A 17,814-nucleotide genomic window follows, 5' to 3' on the forward strand; every position below is an offset into this window, starting at 1 on the left:
GGCCTCATCTAGGAAAGGCACACACGCAGGTAAGAACCTGTTTGATCCATGTAAGTATTTCTCTTTGAAGGAGAAAAGCACACACACATAGAGAGACTTAGTTGTAACCATAGTGAATTAAAATAATACATAAAGCTTAAAAGCCTAGGCCTGATTGTGGCCTTGGCCTGTGATTATTTTTTAAAAATATCTTACTTTTTGCCAGTGGTGGACAGTAACTGAGTAACTGAGTAACTGAGTATCTGAGTAAATGTAATTAGTTTCTGTACTTTAGTATTTTTGGTGTATCTGTACTGAAGTTTCTCCGTTCTGGGCGACTTTTTCCTTTCACTCCACTACATTTCAGAGTCTAATATCCGACTTTTTCCTTTCACTCCACTACATTTCAGAGTCTAATATCCGACTTTTTCCTCCTACATTTTGAGAAATCTGTCATTCCTTTTGGTTTCTGTGTGTATAAAAACGTAACATGTCAAAACGAAAGAAGCGCAAAGCCAGAGCACCAATCAGGGCCCAGCGGTCACTTTGTTTAGAGCTGGTTTTGACCTGTTGGTCATACCGACCCAGTGCAGCACGCGGTTCAACGTCAGCGCAGCAGCGTAAAACTTTGGGAGAGTCTGTTCAACATAAATGATGAACTAACCTAACTTTGTGTAAATAGAGCTCAATATAGAAATATGTCCACATATGCAGTCGAGACTGACGCGGCTTTTTTCTGAATTTTTACAAACACCATTTCATTTTATAGTAAATGAGTTTGGGCTGGTTTATGTTTATGAACAGACGCCTACAGATCAACATAGTAAAGGAGCTCATCTGTGATCCTGAGTTTAAAGCCAGTTTTTATTCAACTTAAACTTGGAACTAAGTTGTAAATAAATCTGAAACTGAAACTTTGCTTGTGTGTAAAAAGTGATTTCAGAGCCACTCGGTTCTCCCTGATGGAAACTGTTTACCTTCAGTGTTTTGTGCTTCTGATCATTTTAATAGACGTCAGCGTCACTAATTAATGACGTTCTATTAAAAGACTGGTTTACCAAGAGAGACGCTGGAGGACTTTCACCTGAAATGAGTTCATGAAGCCAGTCTGGTTATAAAAATGATAACAGGACATCAGAGCCAGAATTACTCTTTTAGTACTTTTACTTTATACTTAAGTACATTTGAAGGGAAATACTTTAGTACTTTTACTCAAGTGGAGGTCTAAAGGGAGGAACTTCTACTTTTACTGGAGGAATATTTTACCTTGGGGGTCTCGACTTTAACTCCAGTACATGGTTTGTATACTTTGCCCACCACTGCTTCTTGGTTTGGAAAAATGCTGTAAAAATGAAAAGATATGTAATATTTGGAAATGGGTAGGAGGAATCAAGTGATGACCCCTCCTTGCCCAGAAAAGAGTGTAAAATTATGGGTTTTTGTGGGTTGGTCAGTTGTTGCCTGGCCAACTCAGGTCAGTGCATGTTTGTTGGAAAGCCTTAATCTTCATAAAAGAAATGATGCCTTTTCCTGCATATCCTGGCATTTTGAGCTTTGTTTTAATTTTGGGTTTTTGAGCCAAGCTGCCTATTTTTACTACAATACCTGCTACCTCCTGTAATGCACCAATGTAATTGGTTAAAAGATAGCATGACACAGGGCTGGGCATGTCATACAATATCTACCCTTATCATGACTAATTATGTCACTATATGCTTTCCTGAGCACTTCATAGATACCATCAGTACTCAAAAACACTTCCCAGTTGCACGTTTAATGACAAGGTGAACAATATTAGTCCTGTAATTGGATTTAGTGGAGAATAGGATGTGAAATACTGACTATAAATCATTGTATTCAACACTTTTAGTAGTATTTTTTAAACATGGCCCTTCATTGCCTTTGCTCAAATATAAATCATGACATATTGTGTGTCGTGAGAACTTCTTAAAGTGCCATGATATTCTATATCACAGCACCTCTACTGCGATATAGTTATTGTACTTAGGAGCACACCTAGGGGCACTTTAGCATATCCAGTTAGCCTGACTGCATGTCTTTGGACTGTGGGAGGAAACCCATGCATGAGGAGAACATGTAAACACCACATAGAAAGGACCCTGGTTACCCAGCCTGGGAATCGAACCCAGGCTCTCACGATCCAAATAATCTCGAACACATTCAGTGATGAGGTCTGGACTCTGCTTTCAGATCTGAAGCAGCTTGATTTTCTCCTCTCTCACAGAGGACATTTACATTTACGGCATTTGGCTGACGCTCTTATCCAGAGCGACTTACAATTAGATCATTTTTACACAGGTAGGCCAAGGCGGTGTTGGGAGTCTTGCCCAAGGACTCTTATTGGTATAGTGTAGGGTGTTTGCCCAGGTGGGGGATTGAACCCCAGGCTACAGTGTAGAAGGCGGAGGTGTTAACCACTACACTATCCAGGAAAGCTTTAAGTGCTGTTTATCTGATGGGGGCAGTTTTGGTGTCTACCAGGTCTTCCAGGTGGTTGTTAGGAGGCCCATTTTCTCTGTGTCTTTTAATCGTTTTCTCTTCCTTTGACTTTCTCCTTCCTCATGCAAGTCGACTATCTTATCTCATCAGGAATATCTCCTGAAAAATGAATAACTTGTTCTTAATGTCCTTTTTGACTGGGGGGTTAAATAAAAGCAAGGTGGTCTCTGACTTTTGCCCAGTGCTGTGTATAGTTTCAGAGCAGATACTGAAGTCTTCAGATTAATAACTTAATATGAAACCTGTACGTCATTCAGTAACTGTTAGCGTCAGTACAGCAGCCGCGTCACTGTGCTAAAAAATGCTCCACATGCAAACACCTGAGGCAGAGGGACAGCCGCAGTATCTGCAGGAGGGGAGGGGCAAGAGAGAGAGAGATGGTGAGAGAAAGAACACAGAAAGAACGAGAGAGACAGAGAGATAGAGAGAGAGAGAGCAAGAGAAAAGAAAGAAAGAGAGCTTTACAGCAGCTGCTAATCTCCCACATCATCGCTGACCTTCAGCACGGCTACTCGCACAGCTGTAGTCGCTCTGCTCATCCGCGGAGCTGAACGCAGCTCGGCCCGTGAAGGTGGTGAGTGGAGGGGGAATGCTGCCAAGTGCATTAACATTCACAGGGCTTTTTTCTTATTGAATTGAACACACACACACACACACACACACACACACACCAGCCCCTCTGGCATCTAATGCTGTTCGTCCAAAGAGGCCATTCTTCTTTCCTTGGCTGTAGGACGTTTCTGCTTATTGTCCTTAAAATCGTAATTAAAAGACTGTCATTGATCTAAGGCTGGGTGATTTAGCCATTCAGGCAATGACTGCTGAGAATGATGCCGCACCGCAAACAGAATGCCCAGGAATAACAGCAGCCTGGAAGCTTTACAGAAGCGTATGGACCCTTTGGGGGCAGTCATGGGCTGGTGGTCAGGGAACCTGCCCTGTGACCAGAAGGTGGCTGGTTCAATCCCCTCAGCTGATAGTCTGTGATAGGGCTGCCCACTGCTCCAGCAGTGGACTCGGACTCATGCTTAACTGACTTGCAATTGGACTTGGGCTCACAGACTCATGGATTTTGACCACTTTTGCTGCAGTAACAACCTCTACTCTTCTAAGAGGGCTTTACACTACATGTTTGAACATTGCTGTGTGGGTCTTATTGCATTCAGCCACAAGTGGACAGTCGTGGGCTGGAGGTTAGGGATCCAGCCTCGTGACCGGAAGGTCACCGGTTTGATCCCCAGAGCTGACAGCACATGACTGAGGTGTCCTTGAGCAAGACACCTAACCCCCAACTGCTCCCCGGGTGCTGTGGATTGGGCTGCCCACCGCTCCGGGCAAGTGTGCTCACTGCCCCCTAGTGTGTGTGCTCACTTGTGTGTATGTGGTGTTTCACTTCACGGATGGGTTAAATGCGGAGGTGGCATTTCCCCATTGTGGGGGGTCTCTTAATCTAATCTTAAGTGCATTAGTGAGGTCAGGTGCTGATGTTGGATGATCAGTACTGGATCACTCCACCTCATCCTAAAGGTATTGCATAGAGCTTCATCACTCCAGAGATCTACTGCCCCATTGCTGGGGAGCTTTATACCCATCTGCTTGATGCTTGGCACTGGAGCATCCCATTCTATTGTTCAGTGCTTTTCAATGGGAGCATCGTAAAGAAGCTGAATTCACTAATCAGAGGTGCTGTATAGGTACTTTTGAACATTTGCTCTAAACAGCAGCTTACCCAGTTTTTTCAGGTTCTGTGCTTATCAAATTAAATGCGACAACAGCATTCAGACATCACAGAGGAGAAGAGTAGATTAAAATGCAGAAATAAGTACTTTTTGTGTCCGCATTTAAAGAGCGAGGAAAGTAGAATCCATAGTACTTGAGGGTGGTTTTAATGACTCTGCTGCCTTTTCCTAATGAGACTCATAAGCTTTCTGTGAGGCTTCCAAAGGGAAACTTCAGACTCATCAGGGTCAGTTAGCTGACATATGAATCAAAGGAGGAAACTAGCTGAGAATACAAGCTTTTCATTAGATTAGAGACTTTAAGGCCATTAGAGGCCTAAATCAGAAATCTTGCCACAGTCACTGCTTTTTCCCTCATTTTCTTCAACTCCATCCACGACTGTGAAGCTTCCTACTTATAAGATGTGCTTGAAGTAGCCTAAAAATCATCCTCTGCTAAAAGTGTTGTTGCTTCATTGAAGTAAAAGTTGAGGTAGAAATCACCTCAACCTGAGTGAAAAGCATCAGGTCCGAAATCAACTGTTACTGTGGTTGCTAGGTGGTGGCAAGGCTGTTGCTACGGTATTTTGGATGGTTGCTTGGGTATTATTAGGTGATTGATATACACTATATTGCCAAAAGTATTCGCTCGTCTGCCTTCACAAGCATATGAACTTGAGTGAGATCCCATTCTTAATCCAGAGGGTTTAATATGATGTCGGCCCACCCTTTACAGCTATTACAGTATACCACTGACTGCTGACTGTGGAATATTTAGTAGTGGGGAAATTTCACGACTGGACTTGCTGCACAGGTGGCGTCCGATCACGGTACCACGCTGGAATTCACCGAGCTCCTGAGAGCGACCCATTCTTTCACTAATGTCTGTAGAAGCAGTCTGCAGGCCTAGGGGCTCGGCTTTATACACCTGTGGCCATGGAAGTGACTGGAACACCTGAATTCAATGAATACTTAGGCATTGCTAGGCCTATTCTATGGTATACCAGGTGGTTGCTTAGGTGTTGCTAGGCCTTTAGTATAGTATCCCAGGTGGTTGCTAACGTTTTACAAGCCCGTTATTATGGTGTCCCAGGTGGTTGCTAAAGTAATGCTTAGCTGTTGCTATGGTATCCCAGGCGGTTGATCAGGTGCTGCTGGGCCATTACTATGGTATCCAAGGTCGTTGCTAAGGTGTTGCTAGGCCATTACTATAGTATCCCAGGTGGTTGCCAAGGTGTTGCTGGGCTATTACTTTGGTGTCCCAAGTGGTTGCTAAAGCAATGCTAAGATGTTGCTATGGTATGCCAAGTGGTTGCTTAGGTGTTGCTATGTGTTAGTATGGTATCCCAGCTGGTTGCTAAGGCGTTGCTAGGCTGCTACTATGGTATCCCAAGTGATTGCTTTGTCAAACCAACTTAATTATGGCCAAAAAATTAGTAACTACATTTGGAGTCATACCCAAGACTTTTGGCACAGCATGGCATGGCAAGCTTTTCTGGGCAGGGAATCAAACCCCAGCCTACCACACAGAGGGCAGCATCATTTCTCACCATGCCACACAAGAATATCAAGATATATAGTGGACATGTACCCTTAATGTGAGGTGTAAACAAGCCGAGCCCTTTCTGCTCACTTCTGCGTATTATATATATCTAAATTTTTTAATTACTCTTGGAACAAATACATTACTCAATTTGAAAAAGCAGGCTTGATTCAAGGCTTACTCTGCACCTGGCAATTTGACTGAGAGCTTGCCTGAATTGGCATTGACTCATTTGTCTTATATAGAGATCCCGTGTCTTATAAAGAATGTTGTTACACTTTATGCACAGCCACTTCTATTTCATTAAACTGTTCATCAAATAAACAACAAATAACAAACCAGGCCTAATACAAATTAAAAGCACATACTGAGAGTAACACGTTCCCTGGATCTGATCAAAGGACCTTCCTTACATCTGTGCATATGTGCTTCAGTGGATTGCAAAGTTTGGTGCTCATTCCATCCAAGTGAATTTAAATTAAATGAATATTCTATAACAGTAAAAATGATTTTTTTGGCCCAGTTCATCAGGACGGCATTTTACATCAAAACGTCTTGTCCATGTCCTGTTTACTGTTTCCCTGGAAGTCCACGTATAACATTTGTGTGGTTTCACAGTCATACTTTATTTTCACATGACCATTTTTCACCCTCTTTTTATCACTTAGAAGTAGTCATAGTCAATAGGTTTCATAACCGTGCCTTTAAGACAGATATATGTAAATGACCTGTGTTCTGATTGGCTGTCCTGTACTAAGCCTTGTTCAAGAAGTGGTCCAATCTGAAACATACCGAACAAACTGTTAAGTTCAGTCTGAAATCCTCAATGATATGGGAAAAAAATACACTTCAGCCACTCCTTTGGGACGCGAGCATCCTTTAGATCTCTGCGGTGATTCATTTACTTCCCGACAGCCAGAAACAGCACAATGTTTTATCGTTTCCTCACATCTTCCAATCCAATAACCCGGCTACAGACTCTCAGCCGTACCACCACTGCACTTCAATACGAATGTGCAGGCCTAAACTGCTACAGGCTGAATAAGTAGCCATATATAAATGTGGTCATGGTTTTGACATCACAACCATGATGAATTAAAAACAGGCTGTAACTGCGGCTTACTACCCATGTGTGGACTGGGGAGAGAAATCAGTGTTTTTTGAACTCTTTCGTTTCAAAAAAGCAAAAAAAGTGTACAATAGGGGTCCTTTAAGACTTCTGTTGTTGAGCTTTTAGATTTAGATACAAGACAGAACTCACCAGAAGTTGACTAGAAACGGGTGCTCCAGGTTCTGCATGATCTGGAGCTCCTTGAAGACATTTCGCACTTCATTCCGCTCCACACATTTCAGCTTGTTCATGTACTTCATGGCGTACATCTTCTTTGTGTCCTTCTTTTGGACAATGCATACCTGAACAAAAAGGAAGGGGCGTGGTGAATTGAATACATCAGGGGTCGACTCTTTTACTGCCCTGTTGCAGCTCCACAGCCGAATTAGGTAAAATAATAATAATCCTCCTTTACAGTAAAATGAAGCTTTGCTGGTAATTAATTCTAACACATATTTAACAAACGCTTGTGTTAATGTAGAACTGCTAATTCACCCTGTAACCCTGAAGGTTGGTGCGCAGACTGCTGGTCACCATAGCAACGCAGACGAGAATCGGGCCTAGCAAGTAGCCAGCGAAAAGGCAAAGAGAGAGATTTAAAGCAAACATCAATCATTTGAAGACAAATGGACTTTTTGCATTTATAATCACTTCAGCTGCTTTCCTGACACATTTAGTCTGCAATGAGAAACTGTCGAACAGTAAAAAGTCGCGAGGCTGAAGTCGCTTCTCGTTCGCCAGCTTCTTGCTCAAATTTTCCCGTACCACCTTAAATGGTGCAGCAGCTACATTCTTGGGCCTCAGACACCGTTTAAGGTGGAATTGGAAAATTCAAGCAAGAAGATGGAGAATGAGGAGCTAAAAAAAAAAAAAAAGACTTTTTTCAAGAAACTATTCTGCTTTTGCGGAAAAGTTTCCTGCCAGAGATGCGAGAAAAGATGCGGCTATAGCTGAACTAAAGCTTAAAGTAGAGCAAAGTAAGTCTGCGTTTTTGTTTATATTACACATTTTTAGCCTATACTAGAACATCAACACATACTGAGACACATTTACAGCCAAGATGGTCAAATGGTCGTGAAATGTTAACATAATTAACATAATTAACATCTTAACATTTGCATTGACAACCCCAGGAATACGTGGCTATCCAAACACAGCATTTATTTACTTAATCAGCTTATCCAATAAGCCATAAAAATGTCAAATATGTTTATGAAGCTCACGCATAATCACATAGGCATGTCTAAGCGGAGCTATAGAATGAAAAAAACAAAATTCGTACAGTGGGAATTTGAAGGAGTTATTAGTTTGTAGGTCAGTGGGTAGTTTCACACATGGCTGTCAAATCAATACAGATTTAGTCTGCACACAAATCCACAGCTGCTAACCCTTCTTTGTTTTTGCTTTTTATTTTTAAAAAATTCCCTATTGGCATATTTTGTTTAAGGAGGATTTTTACCCAGCTTTTTAAATTGTGTATATTCAAATACAACAAATGGTTAAAATATCTATTCCTGATGGAGAAAATCAGAATGTTTGGGCTGTGGGCACGATAGTTCACAATGATATGATGAGAATTAATCACAAAATATTGTGACAATATTGCGTGCATTCCTCAATAATCCAGTCATAACCAGATTTCTGGGAATCTCATGCGATCCAAAACCCCACCATTTCACGTACAGTGGCTCAATGTTTAAAAGAAAAAGCTGCGGCATGAAGTTTGAGTTTGATGTTAGGTTTACGTCACGTCTTCTTCTGCGAGTTTTTGGGCTGGTTTCAAAGCAGAAATCCGATTACTCCCTGACTCACGTAGACCCAGAGTCTCCCATCATCTGATTACTCAAGTGTATGTAAATATGTTGATCCAATTACTGGCAAAATCTGATTTTCTGCAGTTATCAGATCATTGAGCGCATGTTAACACACTGACTGACTGATCTGTTGTAAAAGCTTGTTTTCGCGTGGTTCTCGGTTGATCTTGGGTCATCCGATCTCAGGATTGGTACAAACCTTGTACCAGTGCAGCACTGCCTGCATCATCCACCTGGAAGTAATTTCTTTGCTGTAGACAAACTTGAACACTAGTCTAATTCATTCCATGTTGAGGAGTGAACAAATGAGCTCCTTACAGGGTAATAATGAACCCGGCTCAGAGTCCTTAAACTGGATCTCCCTGAGGAAGAACCGACACTTCAATAAAGAGAAATAGTCCATTTGAACACTGTTATCAGACTGTACTATCTAGTCAATATGGTACTAATTAAACGGAAAGAAACCGATGAGGATGTCCGCTATAGTTTATCTTCAGTCCTCTAATTAAATCAGTCTTTTAAGTCTTGATCTGCACTCATGAGCTTTTGGCCAGGATCGATGTGGAAAGGTAATTGAGGAATCGCTTTGTCTTGATTTTCACCTGTTAACAGAATGGCTGTGTTGTGGGAAATCCAAAAACAGACGCTTACCTTTCCAAAACTGCCCTTTCCGATCGCTCTCAGGATCTGGAAGTGGTCAAAGTTGACTGTGAAGAAAGAAGAGGATTCTTTAGAGTCTTTGGAGCTAAAGTCAGGTGCAGGTGCAATGACTCAATGACTTTAGTGAGTTTTAAGAGTTGTAATGTATATTTTCTGTGTCCAATATAGCTAATTTACAGGAGAAGGCAAACGGGTTCATAACCTTTAATGTAAGTTTAATGTAAAGTGATTTTTTTCAATTGATTTTTGAGCATTTCGGTTTCATTCATCATGAAATCTAAAGGACAGCTGTCATGTTCAAAAGTTGCAGGTTATTTTTATGCTTTTGTTTTGCAGAAAGAGAAAAAAATTTTGGTCATTTTTAGAGGCAAAAAACCTTTAGGACCTTTAGCACTCACTCACTCACGTTAAGCCGGCTGAAGATTCTCCATAAGGGGGCGCCATTGGCACTGAAATAACTCTTGTTTTTTGAGAATGTAGCTATGTCTCAAAGCTAGGGACGCAGTCAAGGTAACAGTAGTAGTTAGTGTTCTCCTGCAAGCGTGTTTAGTTGTCCAGTGAGGATGTAGTGGCAGCCTTGCCAGCCTTCACCAAATTTGGGGAAATACTGGAGGAAAATGCAACAAAAAAAAAAAGAAAAAAAAAGAAAAGAAAAAAAAAACCAACCTAATAAATAAATAATTAATTAAAGAGAACTGAAGATACTACTAGAGTTTGTGATAGATTAAAAAATTATAGTAAATAATAATTATTATTGTTGTTATTATTATTGTTTTATTGTTGTTTCTATTAGAAATATGCTATTTTTTCATATCATCATTATTCATATATATATAAATATATTTTATATATCATTATTTTATATCATTATCCAAATACTAGAAAATATAAATATAAATTTATACCACTAAATATAAATATATACCACTACTACTACTACTACTACTACTACTAATAATAATAATAATAATAATAATTTATTGACTGTGAATAATTGATGATGATGATGATGATGATTATTATTATTATTGTTGTGGTTGTTGTTGTTGTTATGTTATTGTTGTTCCTATTGTAAATGTATGGCCATATTATCATCCAAATAGGAGAAAATGCCTTACAATATTTATTTTTATTGTGAGAAATGACATCACATTTGGTCATAATACATTTTTAGTGGATATAGTGGATAGAGGAATAAGTCTAACCACCACCGTGTTTTCTACAAAGACAGCATAAATAGTCCCGTTTAAAGCTACACTATGTAAGATCTAGTAGAAAATCGCTCTGATGAAAATATGCCATTGTGCAGAAGAATCGATAAGAATCGCTGTATTCACAGTTCTCGATAGTACTTTGTAAATATGCCTTTGCTCAGGCCTTTTCCTTTTCAGCTAAACAAATCTGGGAAAAACAAAACATCATGATTTATATTGGGCTTTGAGAACACGTCTTGCAGTATGGCAAAGTTATATTTTTGCCATATTGCCCACCTCTAGGTTATTTACAATGGGAAAGTCTGTTGATGAAATGAGAAACTGGTGGGCTGTTGTGGGTGTTCAGCAGGGGAATCATCGCAGGCAAACTCCCTCAAGTTCAACATCCCATCAGCACAGAAGGCTCCATCGCTCTATCAGTAAAAAAATGATTCTCCCAGGATGCTGTGCAGCTGCTGAATGCTCACCAAACCCCCTCGAGACAGGGCTGGAGCTGGCTGACAGATTGGATGTGACACCTAATGATGTGGCACGTTAGCCGCTGTGGCCGTGATTTTGTTTACAGGTCCTGTGAGTCAACACAGGGTGTTCCACCTTTTACCGCGTGTTGCTTTGCTCTGTTCATCGAGCCGACAGCTGCAGCGGAGCATCTGCAGAATTAGGGTTTGATATCAAATGCATATGAGACAACGTGGTTGCCATGGCGGCAGACACTAAATCCACAGGTGCCTGGAAGACTGAAGGTACATAAAGTTCAGCTTCACGCAGACGGACATGATCATAACCTCTAATGAAGTTTGGATATGTAAAGGGTAGTCAAGCTGGCTTTATGCAGTGAAAGTTTCATGCAACTGGCTTCAGGTTGCAAGTTGCATGAAACATAATTCACGTTTTTCATTGGTAGCATAACGCAGTTCAAAAATAATCAGATTTGTGTGCAAGACGTTTGGTATTTTTCCATAGGGCTGGGCAGTGTGGTGGGCACAGTCACAATAGTGGTGGGCAACATGGCTAAATATATCATGTCACACAATATGGTTTTCTACACATGTTGTAGATATCATCAGTGCTTGAAGAACAGTGAACGGCTGCATGTTTCATTACATAGAGAGCATAATTAATCATGTTTAACCCTTGTGTGGTGTTGATGTGTTTGTTACTCAGCGGTCTGGTGGATCAATACACCACATCAATACAGCCATAAGAATTTATGTAAAAACACCAGATGTTTATAGCACAAGTGGCCAGCGTAGGGTTCCCCTTTAGCAGCTGTAGTCAGTCAGCAGCCTGTCCATGTTATCCACCCTCACACACACACACACACACACATGAACAGCAGGCCATGTAGAAGGAGAACAGACACAGCACCTCCGCACTTTCACACCCTGTAGATTCACCCAACACCACATGTGTAATATACATGTGTGCGGGGTCAACAGTTTGAGATTCAGCCCCAGCGTAAGAAAAGTGGCGTCGTCAGACTGGCAGGAGACTCACGGTGGCCAAAAAGTACGTTGCATTAAACAGCGATATGTTACATATGTTCAAAATGTGTTCAAAATATTCCAAACATGTTCAATATGTTAAAAATCATGAAACGTGTACAGTTTACAGTGAGTGGCGACCGAACATTCTTCTACTCATTCAGTGGTCAGTGGTTGCCTAGCAATGATACCGTACTCTGATAGAACTACATTTCACGGCGGAAAACTTGTTTATGTCGATTATGATTGATAATAATGTAAATCCATCCGCTTCTCCGTCAGGGGGGTGCTGGAGCCTATCCCAGCGGTCATCGGGCAGAAGGCAGGATACACCCTGGACAGGTCGCCAGTCCATCACAAGGCAGACACAGACACCTAGGGGCAATGTAGCACGTCCAACTGGCCTGACTGCATGTCTTTGGACTGTGGGAGGAAACCGGAGAACCCGGAGGAAACCCACGCAGACACAGGGAGAACATGCAAACTACACACAGAGAGGACCCCGGTCACCCGGCCGGGGAATCGAACCCAGGCCCTCCTCGCTGTGAGGCGACAGCGCTACCCACCGTGCCGCCTTAATAAGGTAAATAATGATCTAAGATATTGTGTATTTTAATATATTTTATTTTGGCTGCCGTTTTATAAAAGCAATAGGCCACTCGAGGCAGAGTTACTGCGATTTTATCACATGGAGGTGAGTTTTAGGCTCTCCGCTTCGCATTCCCCACAGCCTCTCATGGCTTATTGCTTTATTACACTGTCTTGACATTGTACATACTTTTATACTGTATTTTTGTTCTGCTCTCATCACACCACTACTTTATCTTTGGGGGTCAATAAAGTTTATACGGGGATGTGGGCATATTTGGAGCTATTTTGATTTATTCACCTCTTTGCTAAGATATATAGAAGGCCTGTGGTGCAAAACGATGGGTCTCAGAGAAGCTTACACGTGCCAGAAGCTGCAGCTACAACCAATGAGGAACACTCCAACACTACAGAGTAACAGACTGGAAAACTAGCTTTTCTTCTTTTTTGACTGTCACCACAGGCTGAGAATCAAAAACGTGTTTTGTGCTTATTTTCTCCTGCGTGTTCAGCAGAACTCTCACCGCATTTTTCACATCACTTTAAAAGGATGTGCACAGTCAAGCCTGAAGAAAACTAAAACGCCAAACTGCCTCTGGGGGAATCATCCCCCAAAAGAACCCTCGTCGTCTGTTAAAGCAGCAATTCAGCGTCCAAAGGTTTTTCCACTGGAGCTGTGAGGCTCAAGTAGCTAACAAGTGATGGAAGCTTACACCCCACCAATCAGCATCACGCAAAGTACAGGCCTAAGTCATCACACACCATCACGCGCCTCAAACCTCAAACCTCAAACCGTCGATCTGTCAAAAGAGAATTCAAAATTTCTGTGTCATTCAATGTAAACGAAGTCATTCCAGGTGGTTTGACGTGAAAACATCCACTCTGGAGAGTCAGAACGGTTCACGGTGGCGGCGATAGGAAAATGTTTCTTTTTAAATGCTATTCGAGATGGAGGGATACGTGCAGGACGTTATAAGGCAAAATAGTCCCACAGAAATTCAAATTTACCACAGCACTACATATACAAGCTCAGAGGACATGTTCATTGGTTGTTCTGGGTGGTAAATAAAATGGCTATATTTGTGTCGTCAACACTGCAACCCCAGGTTCCCATCACCACAACTGTAGTGAACTATTTGACATCAAGCCGCTCTGAACGACTTATTTATTCCGAGATTCTGATATCAGGCATAGACAGGGCAGCCAGTCAGAACAGAGATACTTTACATATATCAAGCAAAAGGGCACAGTAACACAAACAGCATGCTTAATTCTAATGGATAAAGAGATGTTATAAAGTGGCCACATAAAAATGAATTCTGGCTGTTGTTTGGGTACATAAATCCACACAACTGTTATAAGTGGACCTCAGGACAAATGTAAGCTACGGGCCAATCACAACCAGACTCGCTTATGTGCTCTGACACACTGCTATCTGTAAACATGCACAGAAGCACATCGCATAGCTAAAACCAGTACCAGCAGCTTTAAGTCATGAAGCATGCCTGGGCTGATTGACTATGTTCAGAGTGAGAGGGATAGTTTTCAGCTAAATGCTGGACTGTCCTGCAGGACGAATGCGGACAGTAAATTTAGGGCAGCCGCTGAGCACCTGTTCCTGGTAGAGCTATAACAGTGTTGGGCTCCAAACTTCACCTGCTGTCTCTGCTCTCGTAAAGGGCCCATACAGGATATTCCTCAGGCGCTTCTAATAAAAGAGTTTGCTGTAGTAGATGCAAAAGATGCAAAAAGCATTGCGGTTGTGATGTCATAAAAAGCTTATAGCTTCCTATTCAGGTAAAGTAATGTAGCCCTGGCTATTCACATTAAAGTTATAAACTGGACTTTTTTAATGAGGTATAATATCCAAAAGCCAATCAGAACAGAGATATATATACTGTATTACGGTATTGTAGTGTATTGTATTGTGTTGTATTGTAGTGTAGTGTATTGTAGTGTATTGTAGTGTATTGTAGTGTAGTGTATTGTAGTGTAATGTATTGTATTGTATTGTAGTGTAGTGTAGTGTATTGTAGTGTAGTGTATTGTAGTGTATTGTAGTGTAGTGTAGTGTAGTGTATTGTATTGTAGTGTATTGTAGTGTATTGTATTGTAGTGTAGTGTAGTGTAGTGTATTGTATTGTAGTGTATTGTAGTGTATTGTAGTGTAGTGTAGTGTGTTGTATTGTAGTGTAGTGTATTGTAGTGTATTGTAGTGTAGTGTATTGTAGTGTATTGTAGTGTAGTGTACTGTAGTGTAGTGTATTGTATTGTAGTGTAGTGTAGTGTGTTGTAGTGTAGTGTAGTGTATTGTAGTGTAGTGTATTGTAGTGTATTGTAGTGTAGTGTATTGTAGTGTGTTGTAGTGTATTGTAGTGTAGTGTATTGTAGTGTAGTGTATTGTATTGTAGTGTAGTGTATTGTAGTGTATTGTAATGTAGTGTATTGTAGTGTGTTGTAGTGTATTGTAGTGTAGTGTAGTGTAGTGTGTTGTAGTGTAGTGTAGTGTATTGTAGTGTAGTGTAGTGTAGTGTAGTGTATTGTAGTGTGTTGTAGTGTAGTGTATTGTAGTGTAGTGTATTGTAGTGTAGTGTGTTGTAGTGTAGTGTAGTGTATTGTAGTGTGTTGTAGTGTAGTGTATTGTATTGTATTGTAGTGTAGTGTATTGTAGTGTATTGTGTTGTAGTGTAGTGTATTGTAGTGTAGTGTATTGTAGTGTAGTGTGTTGTAGTGTAGTGTAGTGTAGTGTAGTGTATTGTAGTGTAGTGTAGTGTAGTGTAGTGTATTGTAGTGTATTGTATTGTAGTGTATTGTATTGTAGTGTAGTGTAGTGTATTGTAGTGTATTGTATTGTAGTGTAGTGTAGTGTAGTGTAGTGTAGTGTATTGTAGTGTATTGTATTGTAGTGTATTGTAGTGTAGTGTGTTGTAGTGTAGTGTAGTGTATTGTAGTGTATTGTATTGTAGTGTAGTGTAGTGTAGTGTAGTGTAGTGTAGTGTATTGTAGTGTATTGTATTGTAGTGTAGTGTAGTGTATTGTAGTGTATTGTATTGTAGTGTATTGTAGTGTAGTGTGTTGTAGTGTAGTGTAGTGTATTGTAGTGTATTGTATTGTAGTGTAGTGTAGTGTAGTGTAGTGTAGTGTATTGTAGTGTATTGTATTGTAGTGTAGTGTATTGTAGTGTAGTGTAGTGTATTGTAGTGTATTGTAGTGTAGTGTATTGTATTGTAGTGTAGTGTAGTGTAGTGTATTGTGTTGTAGTGTAGTGTATTGTAGTGTAGTGTAGTGTGTTGGGTTGTAGTGTAGTGTTTTGTAGTGTAGTGTAGTGTATTGTATTGTAGTGTAGTGTATTGTATTGTAGTGTAGTGTATTGTAGTGTAGTGTATTGTATTGTAGTATATTGTATTGTAGTGTATTGTAGTGTAGTGTATTGTAGTGTAGTGTATTGTATTGTATTGTAGTGTAGTGTATTGTAGTGTATTGTAGTGTATTGTAGTGTAGTGTATTGTAGTGTAGTGTAGTGTATTGTAGTGTAGTGTATTGTATTGTAGTGTAGTGTAGTGTAGTGTATTGTAGTGTATTGTATTGTAGTGTAGTGTATTGTAGTGTAGTGTAGTGTATTGTAGTGTAGTGTATTGTATTGTATTGTAGTGTAGTGTAGTGTAGTGTAGTGTATTGTAGTGTATTGTATTGTAGTGTATTGTAGTGTAGTGTGTTGTAGTGTAGTGTAGTGTATTGTAGTGTATTGTATTGTAGTGTAGTGTAGTGTAGTGTAGTGTGTTGTAGTGTAGTGTAGTGTATTGTAGTGTATTGTATTGTAGTGTAGTGTAGTGTAGTGTAGTGTATTGTAGTGTAGTGTATTGTATTGTAGTGTATTGTAGTGTAGTGTATTGTAGTGTAGTGTATTGTATTGTAGTGTATTGTAGTGTAGTGTATTGTAGTGTAGTGTAGTGTAGTGTAGTGTATTGTATTGTAGTGTAGTGTAGTGTAGTGTAGTGTGTTGTAGTGTAGTGTAGTGTATTGTAGTGTATTGTATTGTAGTGTAGTGTATTGTAGTGTAGTGTATTGTATTGTAGTGTAGTGTATTGTACTGTATTGTAGTGTATTGTAGTGTAGTGTAGTGTATTGTAGTGTAGTGTATTGTATTGTGTTGTATTGCACTGCTCTGTGTTCAGTGCTGCTCCTTTCTCTCTCTGCATCTACAGAGACTTTGTTTCTAGCAGTATCTGAGCTCAGGACCGGCTTTCTCTCCAACCTACTGGTAACTAGCTAAGATACTTTCTCTAGACAGATGAAGCTCTTCTTGTAAGTCGCTCTGGATAAGAGCGTCTGCTAAATGCTGTGAATGTAAAATGTAAATGTAGATCCTCATATCTCATATATCATACCCCATAATTTTTGACATAATTTGAAAGTGCCTGTTATTCTTCACACTGTGTGTAAATCTCATGATGAATGGACCAAAAAAATGGCCTATAATTACTTGGTAAAATTTCTGGTTCCATTGACTTACATTACAAGTAAAGTCGGTTTTTGCCTTCTACTGTAAAGTTACCATTTTGGAGATATGAGGTTTTCTTCCTGCTGCTTTTTGCATTTTGATTTAGCCTATATGAAGCTTCCAAGGAGACCATGCTCCTGCAGATCTCTCAACGCCCTCCGATGCCTGTGGTTTCTCAACGTTTCTGCATAATTCAGTGGTTGAGATGTAAACAAAGTCATTCGAAGTGGTTCGATGTGAAATAATTCATTATAGAGAAACTTTTCTCAGATGTCTTTACAGTGGTGGTGATAGGAAGCAGGGGTTTATGTTTTAGACCCTTTTCTTTGGGGACTATTTTGCCTCACAACACCCTGCACTTACTTCTCCACCATAAACTGGTTTTAAAAATATGTTTTAGACCAAAACCGTCTGTCATAACATGCATCAGACATCAGGCAGCTTTCTGTAAGGCAACTTTCAGAACCATTAAACTCTTCAGACGACTGGTTCCTATCACCACCACTGTGAACGATTTTGACTGGGAAAGTGTCTCCAGAATGACGCATTTCACACCAAACCACTCCGAATGACTTTATCTGTACACCTTATCCATGTAGTTATGGAGGAATTTAGTGATAACACCCATGATAATGTTACAGTGTAAAACAGGTGCTGTCTATAAAACGACACTGTTAAAATG

General features: G+C 40.3%; 1 protein-coding gene across 2 annotated transcripts in view; it reads right to left on the reverse strand.

The window, feature by feature from the left end:
• stk32a (serine/threonine kinase 32A) overlaps nt 1-17,814 on the reverse strand; it is a 98,535-nt gene that overhangs the window by 77,102 nt on the left and 3,619 nt on the right. For both annotated transcript variants that reach the window (XM_037545757.1, XM_037545756.1), the window contains exons 3-4: nt 9,337-9,392; nt 7,022-7,173 (exon numbers count right to left, since the gene is read on the reverse strand). In XM_037545757.1, coding sequence (XP_037401654.1) covers nt 7,022-7,173; nt 9,337-9,392 — 208 coding nt within the window. The remainder of the gene's footprint in view (nt 1-7,021; nt 7,174-9,336; nt 9,393-17,814) is intronic.

This window comes from Pygocentrus nattereri, chromosome 16, assembly GCF_015220715.1.
Source record: "Pygocentrus nattereri isolate fPygNat1 chromosome 16, fPygNat1.pri, whole genome shotgun sequence".
Lineage (NCBI taxonomy): Eukaryota > Metazoa > Chordata > Actinopteri > Characiformes > Serrasalmidae > Pygocentrus > Pygocentrus nattereri.